This window comes from Myotis daubentonii, chromosome 3 (assembly GCF_963259705.1).
Source record: "Myotis daubentonii chromosome 3, mMyoDau2.1, whole genome shotgun sequence".
Classification (NCBI taxonomy): Eukaryota; Metazoa; Chordata; class Mammalia; order Chiroptera; family Vespertilionidae; genus Myotis; species Myotis daubentonii.
The window spans coordinates 162,494,813-162,516,604 of NC_081842.1; the positions used below are offsets into that span (position 1 = coordinate 162,494,813).

General features: G+C 41.9%; 1 protein-coding gene across 2 annotated transcripts in view; it reads right to left on the reverse strand.

The window, feature by feature from the left end:
* Positions 1-692: 692 nt before the first annotated feature.
* The window catches only part of GIPC2 (GIPC PDZ domain containing family member 2), a 75,429-nt gene continuing 54,329 nt past the window's right edge, over positions 693-21,792 (reverse strand). The window contains exons 4-6 of one of the 2 annotated variants that reach the window (XM_059689094.1): positions 15,585-15,691; positions 12,042-12,123; positions 693-4,562 (exon numbers count right to left, since the gene is read on the reverse strand). In XM_059689094.1, the coding sequence (XP_059545077.1) occupies positions 4,411-4,562; positions 12,042-12,123; positions 15,585-15,691 (341 nt within the window). In that variant the 3' untranslated portion in view covers positions 693-4,410. The remainder of the gene's footprint in view (positions 4,563-12,041; positions 12,124-15,584; positions 15,692-21,792) is intronic. The other variant, XM_059689095.1, reaches the window with a different exon arrangement.

Genomic DNA, 21,792 nt, shown 5'->3' on the forward strand with positions numbered 1-21,792 from the left:
AGGTAATAAGTCCAAAGTCATCCATAACTACCTAAGAGCTATAGGCTGATATACCTTCTACTTACATTATTTTTTGGAAACTACTGCCATAAAACTGGTTGAACAAAGGGGGAAATGTCACCCTGGCTAAACCTCCATCTCTTAACAGAAACAGCTTACGACTATTTTATCCTGAAGTACTGTGGCAATGTATATCTCATGTATTTTCATTGAATCAAAGCAATGAAAATTTAAAACTAAGAGACCTTAGAAGTTATGCCTCATATAAAATAAGCTGAGAAAGAAATATACCAAACATATGTTAAAAACCCAAAGGTCTGAACAATCAGAGGCCTGATGTTATTCCCATCATTTATTTAAACAAAACTAAAAGATCTAATAGTTAAAACCTCAAATCTTTATTTTTTTCATGTTAAAAACATTTATCACAGTTTAATGAAAAGGTTTTTATTTTAAGGAGTCATTCTAAATATATAAAATATAAAATTATTATAGCTTTACAAGTAATTTACTTTTGATTGATAGATGAAGATTTATACCTTGATAAGTAGAAAAACAGTAATATATTTTTAAACAATATCAAAATATAATTTACAATTTCATGTATTGCTTAATAGATTTCTAAAATTCAAGCTCAGAAAAACATTTTAAAGTATATGCTATGATTTTTATAAAAGAGAAAAACTTTTCCCCCCCCAAAAAAAATGTGGAATAATTTTACCTATATATAACCAAAACTCTTGCATGGCACAAAGAGTTAAAAATATTAAATGTTTACTTAAACCCATCTTTCAGAATTTTTTAAATTTCTTTCTTTAGTACAGCTTCAAAAATATCTATGGCTGTGCTAAGTCTTATAGAGACTTAATGTCTCCCATTGAAATAAAGACGTCATATCCAATTTTCACGCTCCTTACTGATAATAACCATGACTCATTTCTTAGAATTAGGCCTTCAGGTAAACAGGGAGGGACAGGCTGTGCCATTTGTACCCTTCACAATCTCAGAAACATTTTATAACCATCATACGTGTAAGGACATGTAATTACTCTGATATCTCTTTCAATGTGTGTCAAGAAGATAATAAATGCACATTTTACACAGAGCACTAATACTTGGGACTATGAGTAGAACAGCACCTCCTCCCTCTTTATTCACTCATAGCTTCTAACCTAATACTCCCATCAGACTAACAGAAATGCTATTGGTCCCCACATATTTTTAGATGTATCAGAGAGTAAGAGGGTCATTATATGATCAATCTTTCACAACTTTGGTGGATAACTGTGCTCTATTTAGAAGAACCATCATTTTGAAAACGTCACTTGCAAACGAACTTCATCTTGCTACTATGCTAGGTAAGCAATGATAACTGACAGATCTAAGGAAGGCTCTCTCTAGACCTAATGAAGGTCTAACATGGATCTCAATAAAGTATGCTTTACTGGGGAAATATCTATTTGTTAAAGTTACAGGGGAAATATTGCAAATTAAAAATCATTTGGAAAAATTAAGTTATCTCTAGTTAATTATCTCTATTTAGTCATTTTGTAATATTGGATATAGCAGCCCCAAACAGTGAACTGATCGCTGATTTAATAATTAAATTCTGAAAGTTTCACAACATATAATCATGTAATTTTGTTTTTAAAACATCATCAAAAAACCAAAATATGCCTATTTGTAACCATCAGAGTGTGTACATTCGATGAGGACCAAGCTATGTTCAAGGCCCCATTGAGCCTAATGGTCAATCATCATCTACATGCTCTGCCATGAAGAAAACATACAGTGTGCTCTTAGTGGCCACTGGAAGAGGCTGTTTTGCATGGAAGGAAATCAATAATAAAAGAACCATTCTCCACTGGCGGGGGGGGGGGGGGTGGCGGGGGGGGGGTTGGGAGGGAACTACAGAACAAGAGAAAATGACAGAGGCTTTTTGGAAATGTTTAGTGGTGCCAATGAAATGGCATGCTGTTTGTTTGTTTGTTTGTTTGTTTAACGTATTTTTATGATTTTAGAGAGGAAGGGAGAGGGGGAGATAGAAACATCAATGATGAGAGAGAATCATTGATTGGCTGCCTCCTGCACGCCCCCTCAGGGGGATCCAGCCTACAACCCGTGCATGTGCCCTGACCAGGTATCAAACCGTGACTTCCTAATTCATAGGTTGATGCTCAGTCACTGAGCCACACCAGCTGGGAAAATGTCATGTTTTTTTTAAAAAAACAAAAAACATATATGATTTGTTTCATTGTAGCAACAGACGGTGACAACTAAAAAGAAAGTGTACTCCTTTTGTGCACTGAGAGTTACCAAAAGGCACAAAGTTCACAAATATATATATTTTCAGGTAAGGGACTAAAACAATGTAAAGAAACTGTCCCTGTTATCAGTTTAGCAGTAGAGGTGAGAGATGAAGACATTTGAAGGAAAAATCGATTAGTATTAAAGCACCTGTGCCCAGCTGAAGCTCTTAATAATGATAACTGCCCGATTGATCCTGACAATTACAGTGACCGCTGGACATGGGCATCAGTAGCTTACACACCAAAATCCTAGAAAGTTCATGGTGAGCACTCTCACTTTGTGAATTTGAGATTCCATAAATTACAGGGAATCAGCACCCAGTGTCAATCTTCATGCATGCCCAAAAAGGAAGAACAAACATCCATCAATAACAAACAAGGACTCATCCTTTCAAATCTAACTTCTATGCCAAGAAATTATTTCCTTGTTCAAACTAAAATGTTTCTATGGGCTAAATCATCCAATAACTTCCCCATTTCTAAAAATATTAGTTCTTTTTTTGTGTGTATCCTTCTAAGAGAGGATATTAAGAATTAATAGTCATTCGAGGACTTCCAAAAAAAACCCAAAAACAACAACACCATGAAACAAATAGCAACAAATTACAGCCTGAGCTGGATCCTATTTTCAAATGGTGGGCAAGAGCAATAAGACCATTCACATTCTATAATTACTTTTATTACACATTAATGACTAAAACATCTTCTGTGCAGGTTTTAGATGAATGAGACACAGAAGATCAGCTACATGGCATTAAACTTATGTGAAAGTGGAGTGGATGGCAGCAAAAGTAGTTGCACCAGAAAACAAGAGTTATCTAATCATTAACCCAGCGGGAAAAGGGAACTACTTCTGATTTCCTAGAATACAGGCCTCACAGGCTATGATTTCTGATTCCCATGGCAGCACACCGCATTTTCCATCTAACACTTTAGCAGAATGCTCCGTCACACCAGGCTCTTCCTTATTACTGATCCGAGTTGAAGCCATTCATTTCCATTTCCCTTGCCTCTGTAAAATGTCCAATAAAAGTGATAGGACAATCATTTACCCTCAATTTTCTCAATAATGTAAGGTGTTAGAGAGGGTCTGTTAGAACTCTAAAATAATAGGCTAACATATTTTCCCAATGCTCCCTTCCTCTTTTATTTCCGACACTATCTCCTCTAAAGTTTAGGGGGTTTAAATGTTTGAGAGATGTATTGCTCTTTCACCCAAAAAGTGTTCTCAAACATAGTTATTTCCTGAGTACATCTCTTTCAAAAGAAAAGTTCTACAAAGACTATAAAAACTTTCCCTGGAGTGCTTACAAAGGGTAACATAAAAAGTAGATACGGGTGGAAAAAGAAACAATGTTTCAAGAAGTGTTTTACAAAAATCAAGTATACCTGATTTCTACCCTCTCTGCCCTTTTCACCCTTCTTCCACGCATGCAAACAAATGCACAGCGCAGATTTCAACAATAGGTTTTAAGAACCAAAGCAGCAATTTACAAAGAAGCAAAATATAAAAGTCAATCAATCCTTGTTTTACAAAGAAAGTAGGTCATTGACATCAACAGGCTATAGAAATCCTCCTCCCTTTACTCAGTGGATTGAAAATTAAAACAGTGCTTCTAGACCTACAGCAGGTGTGATTCACATGTTATTTCCTGAACATATCCTATTCAAGCTAACATAACAAAATGAAGATGCTATGAAGCAAGTCATACTCCAAGCCTAATTTTCACAGCATTAAGATTTTGCAAAAGAACTACAAAGCTATTGCAATCAACTACTTACATGTAGAAAACCAAACATGGGTATTAATGGGGAACAAAATTATCTATCCAGAAACACTCCCTAAAATTTACTTTAAAAATAACTTCTAAATGATATTAAAACTGGTCAAATTTTAGGTAATTTATCTTAAGCATCCTATATATTCAATTGCATTAAAAAGTACCCAGAAATCAAAATTATATTTCAAAAAAAAAAGAATGTATTCCATGCACATAAAACCAAACCAGTGTCCAAAAACAGGCCTTATAGGTTTATTTAAAAACACACACACATACACACAGGAACAATGGTTCATTTCTCCAGTGATGGACCAGCCACATCATAATCGTCCTCGTCTGGCATCACTAACGGCTCCCCAAACATCAAAGACAAATTCATCTGGGAACGCAAAGTCTCCAAGAGTTTTGTCAAGTGCCACAGCGAACTCATCTGGATTACGTTTGTCCTTTCCAGCTTCAAATATTGTGGTAGCTATCAAAAATAGATTTTAAAAATTATTGATACTTGAGACAGCATCAGAGGACTAAGAAAAATAGCACCAGAAAATTTACTTTCTAAAAGGAACATGCATAGTTATCACATATTTCTAGTACAAAAATCACATATCCAAGTAGCAATGATATTTTTTAAATGATCTATCCACTATACCCAAGTTTGCAGCTGCTACCGCTGCCCTCTCTGGAGCCATCGATTTATTGTTCCACTCATTTATGCATTCATTGGTTGCTCCTTGTATGTGCCCTGACTGGGGCTCACACCCATAACCCTGGTGTGTCAGGACGGTGCTCTAACCAACTGAGCTATCCGGCCAGGGCTAACAGTGCAGATGACTGATGCTCTTGAATAGTGAGAAAAACAAGGACACTGATGGACACTGAATCAACCAATCTCTCTCCCTTTCTCTCTCTCTCCACCCCCTCCTCTCTCTCTCTCTCTCTCTCTCTCTCTCTCTCTCTCTCTCTCTCTCTCACACACACACACACACACACACACACACACACACACACACACACACACATACACGGCTGTAAGAAAATGCTTGGTATGTGGTTTTCTAGTACCTCAGGAAGCTCAGTAGCATTGTCTGGTGTACTGAGCCCAGGAACACCTTGTTCAGACCTGGTCTGATCTCATTTGCAATCTCTGGTTTGGGTTCCTTTGTCACAAAATGAGAAAAATTATGATTTAAAATCCCCATACTATACCCTGACAGCCCAAGCTGTATAATCTCACTCATACACGCATGCTGGCACACAGAGGAGAAGAGTGAAGAAAAAGTCCTACACACAATGTAGTCCCAGAGTTGGCCCCAAGTCCAGTTATACATCCCTACATGTTCTCACTCCATGACCATTATTACTAGTAATAATTAGTAATGATCATTGCTATGAATGATAATAGCTATGTCTATTAATTATGATGTGAGAGCAACTGTATACATATTAGAACGCTTTGACAACCCTATGAAGTTTTTATTGTCCCCATTTTACAGATATAGAAATTAAGACTCAAAGTTTAATAATTTGCTCAAAGGCAAAAGCTTCAAGCTAATGAAATTAGGACTCAGACTCCCTATGGACTCTCATTTTTGTGCCTCTCATCAGACATTTGGTCAACAAATATTCAGCAAGCATTTACTATGGAAAAAGTACTATGGTAGGAGCTGGGATTAAAACCTGAGTAAGATATGGTGCCTTCAAGAAACTCCTGATCTTGTAGAAGCAATAAAAATACCAATTAGGCAGCTTCATAATTGTGTTGGAAATATTGTGTGTAATACAGTGCTCCATAAATCTTTTAAAAATCAAATTTGCTACAAAATTTTTTTAATATATTTTATTGATTTTTTACAGAGAGGAAGGGAGAGGGATAGAGGGTTAGAAATATCGATGAGAGAGAAACATTGATCAGCTGCCTCTTGCACACACCTTACTGGGGATGTGCCCGCAACCAAGGTACATGCCCTTGACCGGAATCGAACCTGGGACCCTTCAGTCCGCAGGCTGACGCTCTATCCACTGAGCCAAACTGGTCAGGGCTGCTACAAAATTTTTAACAGAAATTGAGAATGCAGCATGCACTGAGCATGTCATGAATTTTTGCTAATACCTAAAGTATAAACATAGATTTGAAACATCCTTACAGGAGAAATAAACTGGCATGATTATATTCTTTTTCATAAAAGACTGTATCTCTGATTTAAGAGAAATGCAAAGGAACTAGGAAAACATATCACATTAACATAACCACAGCTATTAAAATGCTTCTCATCTGTTAACAATAATACATTTGCAATACACTGCAATGATATTTAACAACTGAATACAATTTTGGGAAAAATACTCCACGAACAGTAGACTTGTTATACCACATGTAACAGCTAAGTGCTGACCTCTTGTGGCTATTTCAAGGATATCTTTATACCGTTACCAATACTGAACAAGTTTTACATTATTAATGACACTTATTTTGGTGATACTGATCAATCTGCATTTTCCAATAAGTTCTTAAATACTTAAACAGAACTTCAGACATACAACATTACTGCAGGTGAAAAATCTTGGTATCAAAGTGTCAGAATTGAATCTCAGCTCTTAACATGTTAGCTGACTTTGAACAAGTTACCAAACCTCTCTGGGTCTGTTTTAATAAAATGGCACATGGCAGAATTTAGATAAAGATTAACCACCAGCAGCCCTAGCTGGTTTGGCTCAGTGGGTAGAGTGTCAGCCTGCAGACAGAAGGGTCTCTGGTGCAATTCTGGTCAAGGGCACGTTACCTGTGTTGCAGGATCCTCCCCGGCCTGGGCTCTGGAGGCAACCAGTCTATGTGTTTCTCTCACATTGATATTTCTCTCTGTCTTTCCCTCTCTCTTCCACTCTCTCTAAAAATCAATGGGAAAATATCCTTGGGTGAGCACTAAAAAAAGAAAAAAAGATTAACTACCACCATTGTTAATTTAACCTTTAAATCTGTAACTGTATCTCTTTCTATGAAAGGGCTTCAACACTTATTTTCCCTAAGACTTTTCATAATGTCAACTCATGTCAAACTATCCACATGAGTCAAACATCAAAATAGAGCCAAGGTAGTTTCTTTTAATGAAATCTATTTCCAAAACTTTATTGGCTTTACCTGAGAAGGATAATTTTTTATAATATTTATTGTTTTAACGTTAGTCAAAAAAGAAAAATCATCCTAAGAAGAAATGTCACTATCTTGATTAAAATACCATTTATCATATACTTTTAAAAGAGCTAAAAAAGACTTTATAGGAAAATATGACTTAGAAACTAGCAATCAGATTTCCTTACTACACATTTCTGGATCTCTTTATAAATTAGAAATCTAAAAAGTCCAAAGTTCTTAGAATAATCACCAAACTCCTAGATTGATATCACCAGAAAATATTATAATTCTATATACAAATTACACTACATCTTAATATTCATTAAGAAATTTATATTATACAATTTCCCACTAAGTTAATGTTTCTCTCTCATCAATGTTTCTACATAAGGTCTTAATTCACAATCTTCCAGACCTTTTTTTTTCCCAATGGGTAACATTCCAAGGCAGTAGGTCATTTGAAAAGTCATAGTTCAAAATTTAATTTGCTACCCAAACAGAGCACTTTCATCTTCAGGGTTACTTGGTCCAGAAACTCATTTGAATTATTTTTCATTTTCAAATAGTAAATACCTCCCAAGGTGTTGAGGTTCTTGTTTGTTTTGGTTTGGTGTTTTGTGGGGGGTTTTTGGTTTGTTTGTGTGGTGGTTTTTTTTTTGGGGGGGGTGAGGTTACTGTTTTGTTTTTAGATATTTAATTGCCATATTACTTTCTAAATTTTTTAGTATAAACGCATATTAACATCTCCAGAATAACATAATATCAGTGTAATTTTCATTAAGAATTAACATTTCAAGTCCTGCTGGCATGGCTAAGTGGTTGAGCATCGACCCATGAACCAAGAGATCACTGGTTCAATTCCCAGTCAGGGCACATGCTGGGTTGCGGCTTGATCCCCAGTGGAAGGCGTGCAGGAGGCAGCCCATCTATCAACGTTTCTCTCTCATCGATGTTTCTATCTCTCTACTCCTTCCCCTTCCTCTCTCTAAAATCAATAAAAATATTTTTTTAAAGAATTAACATTTCTGAAAACTAAGAAACACAGGGAATACAAATAATTCATCTGTTGAAGCAGTTTCACATTTGTGATTTACCTATCATGTTAATTAGATCTGAATGAGAGAAATTCCTAATTTAACAATGTTTGCATTCTTCAAATAATTACTTTCTTTGAACTTTACCTCCCTTGGTGACCACATTGCTAATCATGTACAATGATAATGACTATTCATGTCATTGGAGGAACCTGCTACAGATGATTACTTATGAAGGGATTCCTATTTAATTTATAAGAAATTTGCAAGGAACATCTAGTTCCCTGACTAGGTCAGAGTGAAAGAAAAGTGATTCTTCAAAAACTGATTAATCTACACTAATAAAAGAGAAAAATGGTAATTGGCGTACAACGCTACCCTTTTCATTGGCTAATCAGGGCTATATGCAAATTAACTGCCAACTAAGATTGGCAGTTAACTGCCAACAAGATGGCAGTTAATTTGCATATGTAGGCACAATGCAGGGAGGCAAAAGGGAAAGCAGGAAGAAGCCCCCTGCCACTGACAGTGATTGGAAACCCAGGGGGGAGCTAAGAGCTGGGGGGCAGGGCAAAGGTGGCCCTGGGGCCGCCTTTGCCCTGCCCCCCAGCCATGATCAGAGAATCAGGTGCCTTTTCCACTCTGGCCAGTGATAGCAGGAAGTAGGGGTGGAGCCAGCGATGGGAGCTGGGCATGGTCGAAGCTGGCAGTCCCAGGAGCTAGGGGTCCCTTGCCTGGGCCTAAAGCGAAGCCCACGATCAAGGGGCCGCTGCAGCTGCGGGTCCCCGCTGCCCGGGCCAGACGCCTCAGCCAGAGGCGTCCTGCAGGGGCAGGGGCGGAGCCCGCACGATCGCGGCGCCCCCCCGCTGCCACTGCAGGTCCCCGCTGCCCAGGCCGGACGCCTAGGCCAGAGGCGTTAGGCCTGGGCAGGGGCGGAGCCTGCAACCGCGGGGAGCTGGGGGTCCCCTGCCCAGGCCTCACACCTCTGCCAGAGGCCTCAGGCCTGGTCAAGGGGCCGATCCGGTGATTGGTGATCGGAGGGTGATGAGGGTCAACTCCTCTGGCCGAGGCATCTGGCCTGGGTCGGGGGGCGGAGCCGGGGATTGGGGGGATATGATGGTCCCCTTGCCCAGGCCTGAAGCCTGGGTCAGAGGCGTCAGGCTTGGGCGGGGGGTGGAGCAAGCAATCAGAGGGAGATGGGGGTCCCCTGCCCAGGCATGATTCCTGGGCCAGAGGCCTCAGGCCTGGGCGGGGGCCAGAGCCAGTGATCGGGGGGAGATGGGAGTCCCCTGTCCAAGCCTGACACCTCTGGCGGAGGCATCAGGCCTGGGCAAGGGGCCAATCAGGCGATCGGAGGGTGATGGGGGTCTACGCCTCTGGCCGAGACATCAGGCCTGGGCAAGGGGCAGAGCCAGCAATCGGAGGGGGCTGGGGGCAGAACCAGTGATGGGGGGAAATGAGGGTCCCCTGCCCAGGCCTGACGCCTCTGTCAGAGGAGTCAGGCCTGGGCAAGGGGCCGATCCTGCGATTGGAGGGTGATGGGGGTCAATGCCTGAGGGCCCCCAGTATGTGAGAGGGGGCAGGCTGGGCTGAGGGACACCCCCCCCACACACACACACACACACACACACCCAGTGCAGGAATTTCGTGCACCGGGCCCCTAGTTCATTTATAATTACTTGTAGCACTGCCCAATGCTCTTCCTTATATACTGTGTATTTTTAATAACAAAGGAGCAAAACTAACTTACTGAACTATTCCCAATTTATACTTAAATAACAATAAGGCCTATATGTAAAATTAAGTTTTAAAGTTGAGGACTGTTTTAAGTTTTCACCTGTTAAAAGTGGGGTTCTCCAAAGTTGGAGGAATCAGGCTACCTGATATCAAACTACATTATAAGGCCATAGTCATCAAAACAGCATGGTACCAGCCCTGGCCAGTGTGGCTCAGTTGGTTAGAGTGTCTTGCCATATACCAAGAAGTGGCCAGTTCCATTTCCAATTGGGGCACATACCCAGGTTGCAGGTTCAATCCTGCAGTCAGGGTGCATGGAGGAGGCAACCAACAGATGTTTCTCTCTCTCTCTCCCTCTCTCTCCCTCTCTTTCCCTCCCTCATTCCCTCCCTCGCTCCCTCCTTCCCTTCCCCTTCCTCTTCTCTAAAATCAACTTTTTAAACACTTATTTTTAAAAAAAATTTATTAAGTACTTGATGCAACACACACCCAAGCACACACACAAGGATGCATACAGGCACAAACCCCACCACTAAGTGCACATATACTCTTCCCCACCCAGCAGCCAATTCCCCTTCTTAAGGGATTATTTCTCTTTCTTCCTTCATAGAAGGCACCAGGGCTTTCACAATCTCAGCCTTTGTATTTCAGAAATTACTCTCAGCTCGAGAGGTGTGACCCAGACCTAACCATACCCCTAGCCTCAGTGACTGGATCAAGTGGGCCAATCAAACCAATCAGAGACAATCCTGAGCATTTTGTTTGAATGAGTTGGCAAAGGCCTCCCTCTTTCCCATTGTGTTTGACACCAAGATGTAGAGGGTGGAGCCATGGCAGTCATTTTGAGGTCATGAGGGAGGGCCTGAAGCTGCCAAGGGATACCGTGGGGGCCTAAAATGAAACCAGAATGGAGACAAGAGAAATCACATCCTGATGATAGCATGAGAACTCTGGATCTAGCCATTCTTGAAGCCAGAATCTACTTCTGGACTTTTCAGTTACAAAAACCAATACATCCTCGACACACACACCTTATTTTTTCCTTAAGTTGATTGGAGTTCAGTTTGTTGTTTTATTATATATAACTGAGAAAGTCTTAATTGATAAATCAAGACTCTGACATCCTAATGGTGACATAAGAAATACCCAGAGAGCATTGCCCAGCCGGATTGGTCAGTGGTTGAGCGTGGACCTATGAACCACCAGGAGGTCACAGTTTGATTCCCGGTCAGGGCACAAGCCTGGGTTGCAGACTCAGTCCCTGGTGTGGGGCCTGCAGGAGGCAGCTGACCAATGATTCTCTCTCATCATTGATGTCTCTCTCTCCTTCTCACTTCCTCTCTGAAATCAATAAAAATACATTTTTTTTAAAAAAATACACAGAAATTCACTGCTCAACTGCCCTTATCAGTCATACACTAGGTTTATTTATCATAGGGCTTCATTAATCTTATAAATGTGCACAACTTGAATATAATAAACATACAATGTAATAGATGTGCAGCTAATATGTCAAATAATACTGTGTTTATGTATCATTTACAAAATTCTTTTCATATATATTTTTTTAAATATATATTTTATTGATTTTTTACAGAGAGGAAGGGAGAGAGATAGAGAGTTAGAAACATCGATGAGAGAGAAACATCGATCAGCTGCCTCCTGCACATCTCCCACTGGGGATATGCCCGCAACCCAGGTACATGCCCTTGACCGGAATCGAACCTGGGACCTCTCAGTCCGCAGGCCGACGCTCTATCTACTGAGCCAAACCGGTTTCAGCATATTTTTAAATCTATAAAATAAAGCTATAAATAAAAGTTTAGAACTGTGAACTTGACTCTAAGGCTTCCCAGCTGGTAAGTGGTAAAGGCCAGACCTTCTTTTCATTATTCTTCATTATCTCTATTTTCATTATGCTTTTCATTACTATACAATTACTTTTCATCTTGAAAAGTATCATTGACTATCAACGCAAGAAAGATACAAATAAGCATTAAGTTCCATCAAATTAAAAAATAGAAGACTTTTTAAAATAGTATAATCTTACCTAATTCAATATCTCGAATTCCCATGTACGTCTCAAGAAGATCATCAACCTTTTCAATTGCCTTAGCATTGTTTTCAGAGGGCTTTATCAAAGAAAAGAGAAATAAGCTATTACACTTGTGTACGAAATCTCTTGAATGTCAGGGCACACATAGGGGGAAATCTGAGGTAGAGCCAGTTCATGGTTGTTTATTTCAGCTAATTCGAATGGAAATATATCTAGAATGTGCTCTGCAACTCAATACAAATCTTCACAATAAATACTTATTTTTAGTGTCAGTGTTAAGTGTCATGGATTCAAAGAAAGGCCAAGAAGACAGTCTCCAAGCAGCTAACAATCTAGAAGGGGATACAAATGTAAAAATAAATAGTTATATGATAATAATAAAGATAATTTTTAATGATATTTAAGGTACAGAGGTATCATGGGGGAAATAAATTTAAATCTCTAAGAGTCATGGAAGACTTCAGAAAGAAGGTGACAAAGATTGTGTTTTCAAAGATAAGCTGGAGAGGGTGCTGCATGTAGAAGGCACTAACTACGCAAAGTCTATTCGAGGTCGTAGAGTTTGATCCAGGAACTTCAAAAAGTCCACTGTGATGAGAAACACAGTGGCAAACATATGACTAGATCCTAAGGGGTCCTGGGTGCCATGAAAAGGGCTTTGGTCTTTGTCCTGCAGGCCAGAGTCTCCAAACCTTTTAACAGCTCACCCCATGATAAAACATTTCTGAACACATACCCTTATTGGTAACCTTTTATTTAATTGTGTTATTTGCAGGTTTTATAAATTATACACATGTATAATCATATAAACCAGTGGTTCTCAACCTTCCTAATGCTATGACCCTTTAATACAGTTCCTCATGTTGTAGTGACCCCCAACCATAAAATTATTTTCGTTGCTACTTCATAACTGTAATTTTGCTACTGTTATGAATCGTAATGTAAATATCTGATATGTAGGATGTATTTTCATTGTTATAAATTGAACATAATTAAAGCATAGTGATTAATCAGAAAAACAATATGTAATTATATATGTGTTTTCCGATGGTCTTAGGTGACCCCTGTGAAAGGGTCGTTCAACCCCCAAAGGGTCTCAACCCACAGGTTGAGAACCGCTGCTATAAACCCTTTAGTGTGTGAAATAAATCGTAAGTTATTTATATCAAATTTAATGTTAGCACCAAACTAGCTTTTTCCTTCCATTATGAGCTATTTGAATTGCCCTGTTTAATGAAATAGGCTGTGCGAATAGGAATGGAGTTTTAGACGTTTATCTTTGAATAAATCTTTCCTACCTCCCCACATGGATCTTCAGCTTCTCTTCATTCCAGCAGCTCATACAAAGCCGGTGTTCAAAAATATTAGCCATGTTAACTATCAGAAGACACTTCTCCTGTAGTGACCTGGAGCTTCCCCTGCCACCCCTGCTTCCTGTGCAGGCCAGCCTCATCCCCCTAATTGCTCACTGCGAGCGAGCCCCCACTATTGTTCCATTCTCTTACATGTTCCTGTCTCCCACTGAGGTGTGTTCATTCATTCAATACACATGAAATAGACTTCAGCAATATGCCCGGTAGTGTGCTGGGCACGGGAAAGGTAAAGACTCGGAATGACCAGAAGTCATTGCCCTGGGTTTTGGTTTTGGTTTTTCACATACCTCATCATATCTCACTTTCAAAATGCCTTTGACCCTCCAAATCTCTTCATTGCCCTTTGCCTCCAAATCAGTCCTTTCAGACATTCAGGACCAAGTCACCTGACTCAAAATCTCCCCCTAGATTCCCCAAAACTCACAACACCCTGGGTGACTCAAACATTCAGAAGGATAATCTTGGCCTCATGGTTCCTTGAGTATCTGCCCCATCAAGCCACCCCCATGGCTGACTCTGACCATGGTCACCCCACAAGCTCTGGGATCCTGGTCTGTAGAAAGAGCCTCCTAATGGCTCACCTGTCTCACTCTTTTGCTCTTCAAACACCTGGGGGATCCTCGGACAATAAGCGCACACAGGGGGACTAGACGGGCCCGGTGCCTGGGTCCCTGCCTTCAGAAGCCCCCTGGCCTCAGACACCTGCCTCATCTCCCCTGTGCCCACAGGGCAACCGCCACATCACCGCTGTCTTTGCTGCTGTGAGTGGGCCTGACCTGTCGCTTGCCACTTCGAATCCTGCCCCTCACCCCTGCTGCCCTCCTGGTCCACCCTTCCTCCTTCCATTTGTCTCTTCTACTTCTGGTGTTTTTCACTCCAATACTGACCCAGTTAATCAGTGAAACCCTCCCTCTGCTCAAGTTTAAGTGAATCATTTGTTAATTCATTAATTCAGCAAAGATTTGAGCTCCTTTGATGTGTCAGGTACTATTATTCTAGGTGCTGGGATACCACAGTGAACAAGACATGTGAGCGACGGAGCCAGACAATAGACAAAAAGGAAACAAGGAGGCAATGAGTCCGATTGTGTTTCCTGCTTTGAAGAAAAGTAAAGGAAGAAAAATTAGGAAGTGGGAGGGGCAGCAGGAATAGCTCTTTATACAAGATGCTCAGAAGCATCCTTTCAGAGAAGGTTATATGTGGGCAGAAACCTGAAGAAGGCCAGAGCGGGAGCCATGCTCACAAATGGGCAAAGCGTTCAGGGAGGGGAAACAGCGGTACAAAGACCCTGGGTGGCAGCACACGTCTGGCCTGTCTGGGGAGAGCAAGGAGCCTCAGGTAGCTGACACAGAGGAAGACAGGACCCGTGGAGGGAAATGAGATCAGAGAAGCAATGCAGAGTTGGATCATGTCAGTCATGCGGAGGACTTCGGCTCTTATCCAGAGTAACATGGGAAGCTAACGGAGGGTTCTGAACAGAAAAGAAATTTAACCTCATTGGTGTTTTTGAATGAAAATTCTGGCTGCTGTGCTGAGCGCAGAGGGAAGAGGGCCAGGGTGAACACAGGAAGACTGACCGGGTGATTGTAATGTTCAAGATAAGACATGGTGCCTTGGATCCAAGTGGTGGGAGTAGAGGTGGTGAGTTGTTGTTGGATTCTGGCCTATTGTGGACGCAGATCCACCAGGATTTGCTGATGGGAGGGATGTGGGACATGACAGAGAACAGTCAAAGATGACTATAGAATGTTTCACCTGAGGAGACTGGAATTCATGCATATTATCTTTTATTATCAAAATTGGAAGTATATTTACTCCTACAGGTGGCTCTGAGACTTTCCTTGGCTTTCAGAGCTTTGGCTGATATCTTAAACATTTTGAGCCAATCCAGATGTCCACAGACTCCAGAAAAAAAAGTTGTCTGCAGGAAGCTGAGGATTGCTTTGGATCACAGTCTCTTCGCATACGCTTAGTTTCTATATTCCTTCTTAAATCCTTCGATAATTTTAATACTGGTAAGTAGGCAATGAATTAAAGTCTGTGCTTTAACTGGAATGTATGGCACCTTATTTAACCTCATGGTTTTACCTTTCTTTTCAGCTCTAATAACCATAAATGCCTGTACACGTGCAAGCAGAATGAGGGCCAAATGAACATAACATACCACTTCTTCCACAGTGGCAGGGCCTTTTGACCTCAGGCGAAGTGTCTCCCTTCCGGTACCAATTTTTCCTGTTGAGGTATTTCCAGCTTTGGATCTTGGCTCTATTTCTGTAGAGATAAAAGAGATGGGAAAGGTGCACATATTTAGAAAGAATTCCAACAGATTGCTGTAAAAGCTAAAGTATTTGCCATCACAAAACTATGTACAATGGTTGTAGAGATTTGATAAAAGGTGTGCGTCCTTACAGAATTTCCCCAAACAAATTCACCTGCCAATCAGGAGTCTCAGATGGGAGTCTCTAAGCGAGGTCTGGCTACAAAAGGAAAAGGAAAATATTTGAAATGTGAAGATGGAAAAGACTGGAAGCTATGAGGAATAAATAAAATAGTTGGCTTTTATCGTGAGAGTAAAGAGATGTATGTGGCGGGAAAGCAGAGCTGGAAGTGCAGCTGACTTCTTCAAGGTCATGAAGCAGAGAGAGAGCCATATCTCGATTTAAAAAAAAAGAGAGAGAGGGGGGAGCAGAGACACTCTTATATGAGTACCCACCTTCTGTTTGATGCTTCGTACCCAAAATCCCATGTGGTACTCATACCAGTCTATGAGGCGAGGTCCAGCCCTCACTTCACAGAAAAGGAAACTAAGCTCATTGAAGACAGAGCTGGGATGCAAACCCAAGTCTGTGATCCCGAAGTCCGTATGCTTTCCTCAACGACACTCCAGCACCACACACACCTCTTGGAAGCACGAGGGATAAATTCAGAGGTGGCATAATGAGAGAAGGAGGTTCTGAAAAGAAAGAGGCTGGGAACAGGATCCAAGGAAGGCGTCCCCTCAGGAGGCAGGCAAGAGACAGGGAGCGCGTCCAGGGGCAGCCACTGCTTTCCTTGTGCTTGGCTTGTGTCTGTGTTTTACTTTTGGTTTTGATTTTTCAAGTCACAAAGAGTCCCGCCCGCCCCAATACCGAGCAGTAACATAAATGAGTGAAAGGGTAGGGTGGGACTGAGGATAGCTGGAAGAGGCATGCCCTACCCAGTCCACGCCAATAACTTGTTCCCTGTGGGAATGTAGGCCCTTCTTAGCCAGACCTACTTGTTTGCAAAGAAACTGTATACTCAGAGTTTTTTTTATGAATCTCCTGATTTTAAGTTTTGGCCATTGAGTCAAACTTTAAAAAACATTTTGCCAAAAATAAAGGAGATCTGCCCTGGCCTGTTTGGCTCAGTAGTTAAAGCATCGGCCCTTGGACTGAAGGGTTACGGGTTCCATTCCCAGTCAAGGGCATGTCCCTTGGTTGCAGGTTCAGTCCCTGGCCCCAGTCAGGATGCAAGCAGGAGGCAACAAATTGATGTGTCTCTCTCACGTCGATGTTTCTCTCTCTCTCTCTCTCTCTCTCTCTCTCTCTCTCTCTCTCTCTCTCTCTCCCTCTCTCTCTCTCTCTCTCTCCATATATATATATATATCCCTCCCATCTCCCTTCTGCTCTCTCCAAAAATCAATGGAAAAAATATCCTCACTGCTCAAGTGAGGATTATAAATAAATAAATAAATAAGATCTGTGGATCAGATTCCAACCACGAGCCACCAATTTATCAATTCTGCAAATATTCTCCAAGTCGCCTTGACTGAGGACCCTACATGGCAGCAGTTTGGGGCAAGGACAGAGGGAGGGGTGGGGAGGTGCTGCACCAAGAACCAGAGATACCTTGAGCTCCAATGAGGAATCACAGGACAAGGCTGGTAAATGCAAGCAGGCAGTGAGGTCCGCTGCACAAACGCCTTCTTACTGACTCAGAGCCTAGAATAATGTCCATCGTCAGCAAGTACTGTTTTGCTATTGAGAATCTACTCCAAAGTGATTAAGGATCTTACGTATTAATTTTAATCTGCATTCAGGGGCAGAATCACCAAAAACATAAGTTTTTCTCTGAGAATGAAAGAACTGAAAATTATCATGAGGTAAAGTAGAGCAGATGCCCTAAGCAAAAACCTATCCTGATGGTGCTATGGTGACCAGATCCTCAGGAGACCGGAGCTACACCCGCGAGTCTACAGTGTTAATACTGCCAGTTACACTGTGTCCCGTGTGAGGAGAATGGATTAACAGAAGCAAGATGCCCGGCATAGACTTTCCAAAAAGGGGCCCAAAGAAGCAGACAAGGTCAATCTGTCCTCAGCACTGTCCAGGATCTGTACACCCGGCCATGTGAGTGTTATCATCTGAATTATATACAGACCTACGGTGGTCAAGTCAGAGTCAACTTAAAAAACAACCTTATGCTCCCCACTCCCCTGACCACACATTCATCATGCCACTGAGGCTTCACCAAATGACCCACTCTGTATAATTTGTCTTCCCATATAAATTTGCTGCTGGGCGGGAAATGAACTGCTCAGCTAACGTGCTTTGGTCCACCGCTGCAACTACATTTCCAATTGTATAGTGATACCCTGGCATTCTGACATTTGGTGAGCATGCTATAACCCTGGAAAACTGAACAACTCCGGATACACTGAAAAAATAAAAGGTTTCTGGGATTTACAGAGCGAAGGACCCAGACTCTGGAATATGGGAGGATCATGAGGGGGTTTTCATTCAGGCCCGAGAAGCCAGACAGCCTCTTGGAGGGTGTCTCTATCTTACCTTGCTCTTACCTGCAACACCAGTTGCTCAAGGGAGAAAATATGTAGAATAAAAGATTTTTTTAATTAATAAGCTTTTTTTAAATCCTCGCCTGAGGATATGTTTATTGATTTTAGAAAGAAGGGGAGAGAGAGAGAGAGAGAGAGAGAGAGAGAGAGAGAGAGAGAGAGAGAGAACAATTGGTTGTATAGGGCAACACTCCAACAAAATGAGCCATCCAGCTGGGGCAATAAGCTTTATTTTTTTTTAAAGCAGTTTTAGGTTCACAGAAAAAGTGAGCATGAAGTACAGATGTTTCCATACACCCCCTACCCCATATGTGCATCATCCCTCCCCCCCCCCCCCGATTATCAATATCCCCCACCATAGTGGCACACTGTTACAATCAATAAATCTATACTGATACGTTATCACCTAGGGTTCACAGTTTAGGTTAGGGTTCACTCTTGATGGTGTACATTCTGTAGGTTTGAAAAAATAATGACATGAATCCACTATTGTAATCTCATCCAAAATAGTTTCACTGCCCTAAAAATCCTCTGTTCTGCCTATTCAGCTCAGATTTCTTGTTATCACGGTGTTTATTCGGCTTTCTCTTCGAGAGTGGTATCTCACAACCAACCACTTGGTGGCACCAAAGCAGAAGTTAAATTTTAAGTTCTGGCTTGGAGGCCTCTAAAAAGGCAGTTTTCACCGCTGAGGAAATAGAAGCCATCTTTATGATCCTATGATACAGGAATATATATCAACCAGTTTATACATGAAAGCAGGCAAGATACATCTATTTGCCCACAGGGGGTTGGGGGAGGGGGAGGGAGTAAGTTCTGTAGTTTTTTTTAATTTTTAAGATTCTCAGTTGGCCTACTTTGGGGATGCTGGCCTGCCTAAGCATGTCTAGCCAACCAGGCCAAGCCCTAAATCAGTCACTTCACTTCTCATTAATGCGTCCGCATGGGGCCTCTCTAGGGGCTGGACAATCAGAGGGGTGCAGCAGACACTAGGAAGGGGCCTGCAGCAGCTGGACCCACTAGATTCCCCCGGGGCTCCCCACCCCTGGAAGCATGCTGAGTGCCTGCAGCAGGTCGCTTGGGGCACAGGACACTCACAGCTGCTCCCGGGCACCAAGAAGCAATCCTGTGTGCTCCCTAGCCCTTTTGTGGCAATTATATCTGCTACTCTAGTTATGTAATTTAATTTAAAAGTATATGAGCTGGTAGGTGTGAAACAGAAAGTTATTATTGCTGGGAAAACTAGGTTAACTGCTTTGGAAAAACTCCATAAGAGTGCTTTGCAAAAAAAAAAAAAAAAAAATAGGTGTGGGCACGATGACGCTAGGAGATTAGAAAAAAAAGATATCTTTCAACATTCATTTCACATATCTGGTTTTTAAAAAATAAAACAGAACCCACAGATATGCATGAAGGTTGTGATTACATAAGGAGGATAATAGAGCTCCGATTTGTGTCTTCTACTCAAAGAAAGGGTCTTTTATATCATAAGAGTGGTACAAGAATGTGTAGTTATAGGTCTTAAAATGTTTAGAAACATTTGTTTCATTGTTTATAACACCCCATCTCAACTAGCATTTTCAGTAAACAGAACAACCCCAGTCTCTGCTACATCAGAGAGACGGGAAAATGGAGGAAGCAAAAAGGTATCTGTCTCTAGTCCTACCCCGAACCCCAGGGAAAGAAGAACTGACAGAAGCCAAAGCCCTATTTTTAGGAGGAGCACATGCAACATGACTTAGATCCCCAGCTGACACGGGATGACACCGGGGGGAAGCCCGGAATTCTCCTGCTTCTGCACAAGGTCTTGCTCTGGTCCCAAGAGGGCCCATATTGGCCTGGAGGACAGAGCACAGCTGTCATAGCAGGGGCAGAGCCACGATTTCAAGGGGAGGTGGGCACTGGCGGACACGGCTATACCAACGGTTGCTCAAGGAACAAGAGCTGGACTTGAGAATCAGAGAACCTGAGCTTAAAACCCCAGCTCCTCCATTTACAAATTGTGTGAACTCAAGGAATCAGTCCTTTTCAGTAAAATGAGAAAAACTCTTAGGTACAGTGTTGTTTTAAGCGTTCAAAGGGCTAATGCTTTAAAGGTGCTCAGCCCTGTGGCCTGGCTGGCGTTAGTGCTGCTGGAGAGAGCGATCTGCTCTTCCCACTCCCTCCCCATCGGCACCATATGCGCTGGTTTTCTCTCTTAGAATGAGAAACATGCAAAGGTCTCTCTTCCATTATTCAGAAAATTGTCACTTCAGACACAAAGGTCTCTTTTTTATTCTATTTTATCTTTTCTATAAAACTATGACTTTCCCCTTCAATTTATAGGAGGGTAGAAACAACAGATGACTCTCCCCTTGCTCTCCTCAGACTCTACAAAGTGGCTGAGTGTAAGCCCAGCTCATCCTGGGGGCCCACAGTCCTGGAGGCCCTCCAGAGTCCATCTTATTGGACGACGGCCCCCACACACATAATTCCCCTATTAGAGTTACATGACACCACGTGAGCAAGTGCCCGTACATATCACCACTCCATCACAGAAATGAAACTTGCAGCCCCCTCCCCTAGCCACCCATGTAAGCTACCTCACCCAATTCACCAATCCACGTCTGTAATTTCCATCTCTGGAGTTACACATCAAGAGAAACATCAAAAGAGTGGCCAAGCCCTAGCTGGTTTGGCTCAGTGGATAGAGTTCTGGGCTGTAAACTGAAGGGTCCTGGGTTCGATTCTGGTCAAGGGCACTGCCCAGGTTGTAGGCTGGATCCCCAGTGAGGGGCGTGCAGGAGGCAGCCGACAATGATTTTCATCATTGATGTTTCTCTCTCTCTCTCTCCCTCTTCCTTCCTCTCCGAAATCAATTAAAATAGTAATAAAAAGAATTTTAAAAAAGGGTAGCCAGCCGGAACCGGTTTGGCTCAGTGGATAGAGCATCGGCCTGCGGACTGAAGGGTCCCGGGTTCGATTCCGGTCAAGGGCATGTACCTGGGTTGCGGGCATATCCCCAGAGGGAGATGTGCAGGAGGCAGCTGATCGATGTTTCTAACTCTCTATCTCTCTCCCTTCCTCTCTGTGAAAAATCAATAAAATATATATTTTTTTAAAAATCTTTAAAAAAAAAAATTAGGTGTGGGCATGATGACACTAGGAGATTAGAAAAAAAAAATATATCTTTTTTTCCAGTGTTCCCAAAGCAGACCTGAGTCTCAGAGGTTGATTCACACTCATGAAATTCACAAGGAAGAGATGTCATCACCTCAATTTAGTAATCCATAGGAGGGATGCTATCAAAGGTCCAAGTGGCCTTTCATGCTTCATTCTCATGAGCCTGAAACGTCTTGGAGGAAGTGATGTCCAAGCAGAGACCCAACCATCCACGATTAAGACAGCAAAGCTAAGTGGGTAAAGGAAAAGGAAGGAAAAGGGTTCCAGGCCATGGGTGCAAAGACTCCAAAAGCAAGGAATGGAGAGTTTATGGTTCAGAGTCCCTCCAGTGGGCTGACTCTCCACTCACCAGGCCTCCGTCCCTCCTGGGAACGATTCACTAGAAACGTTCTTC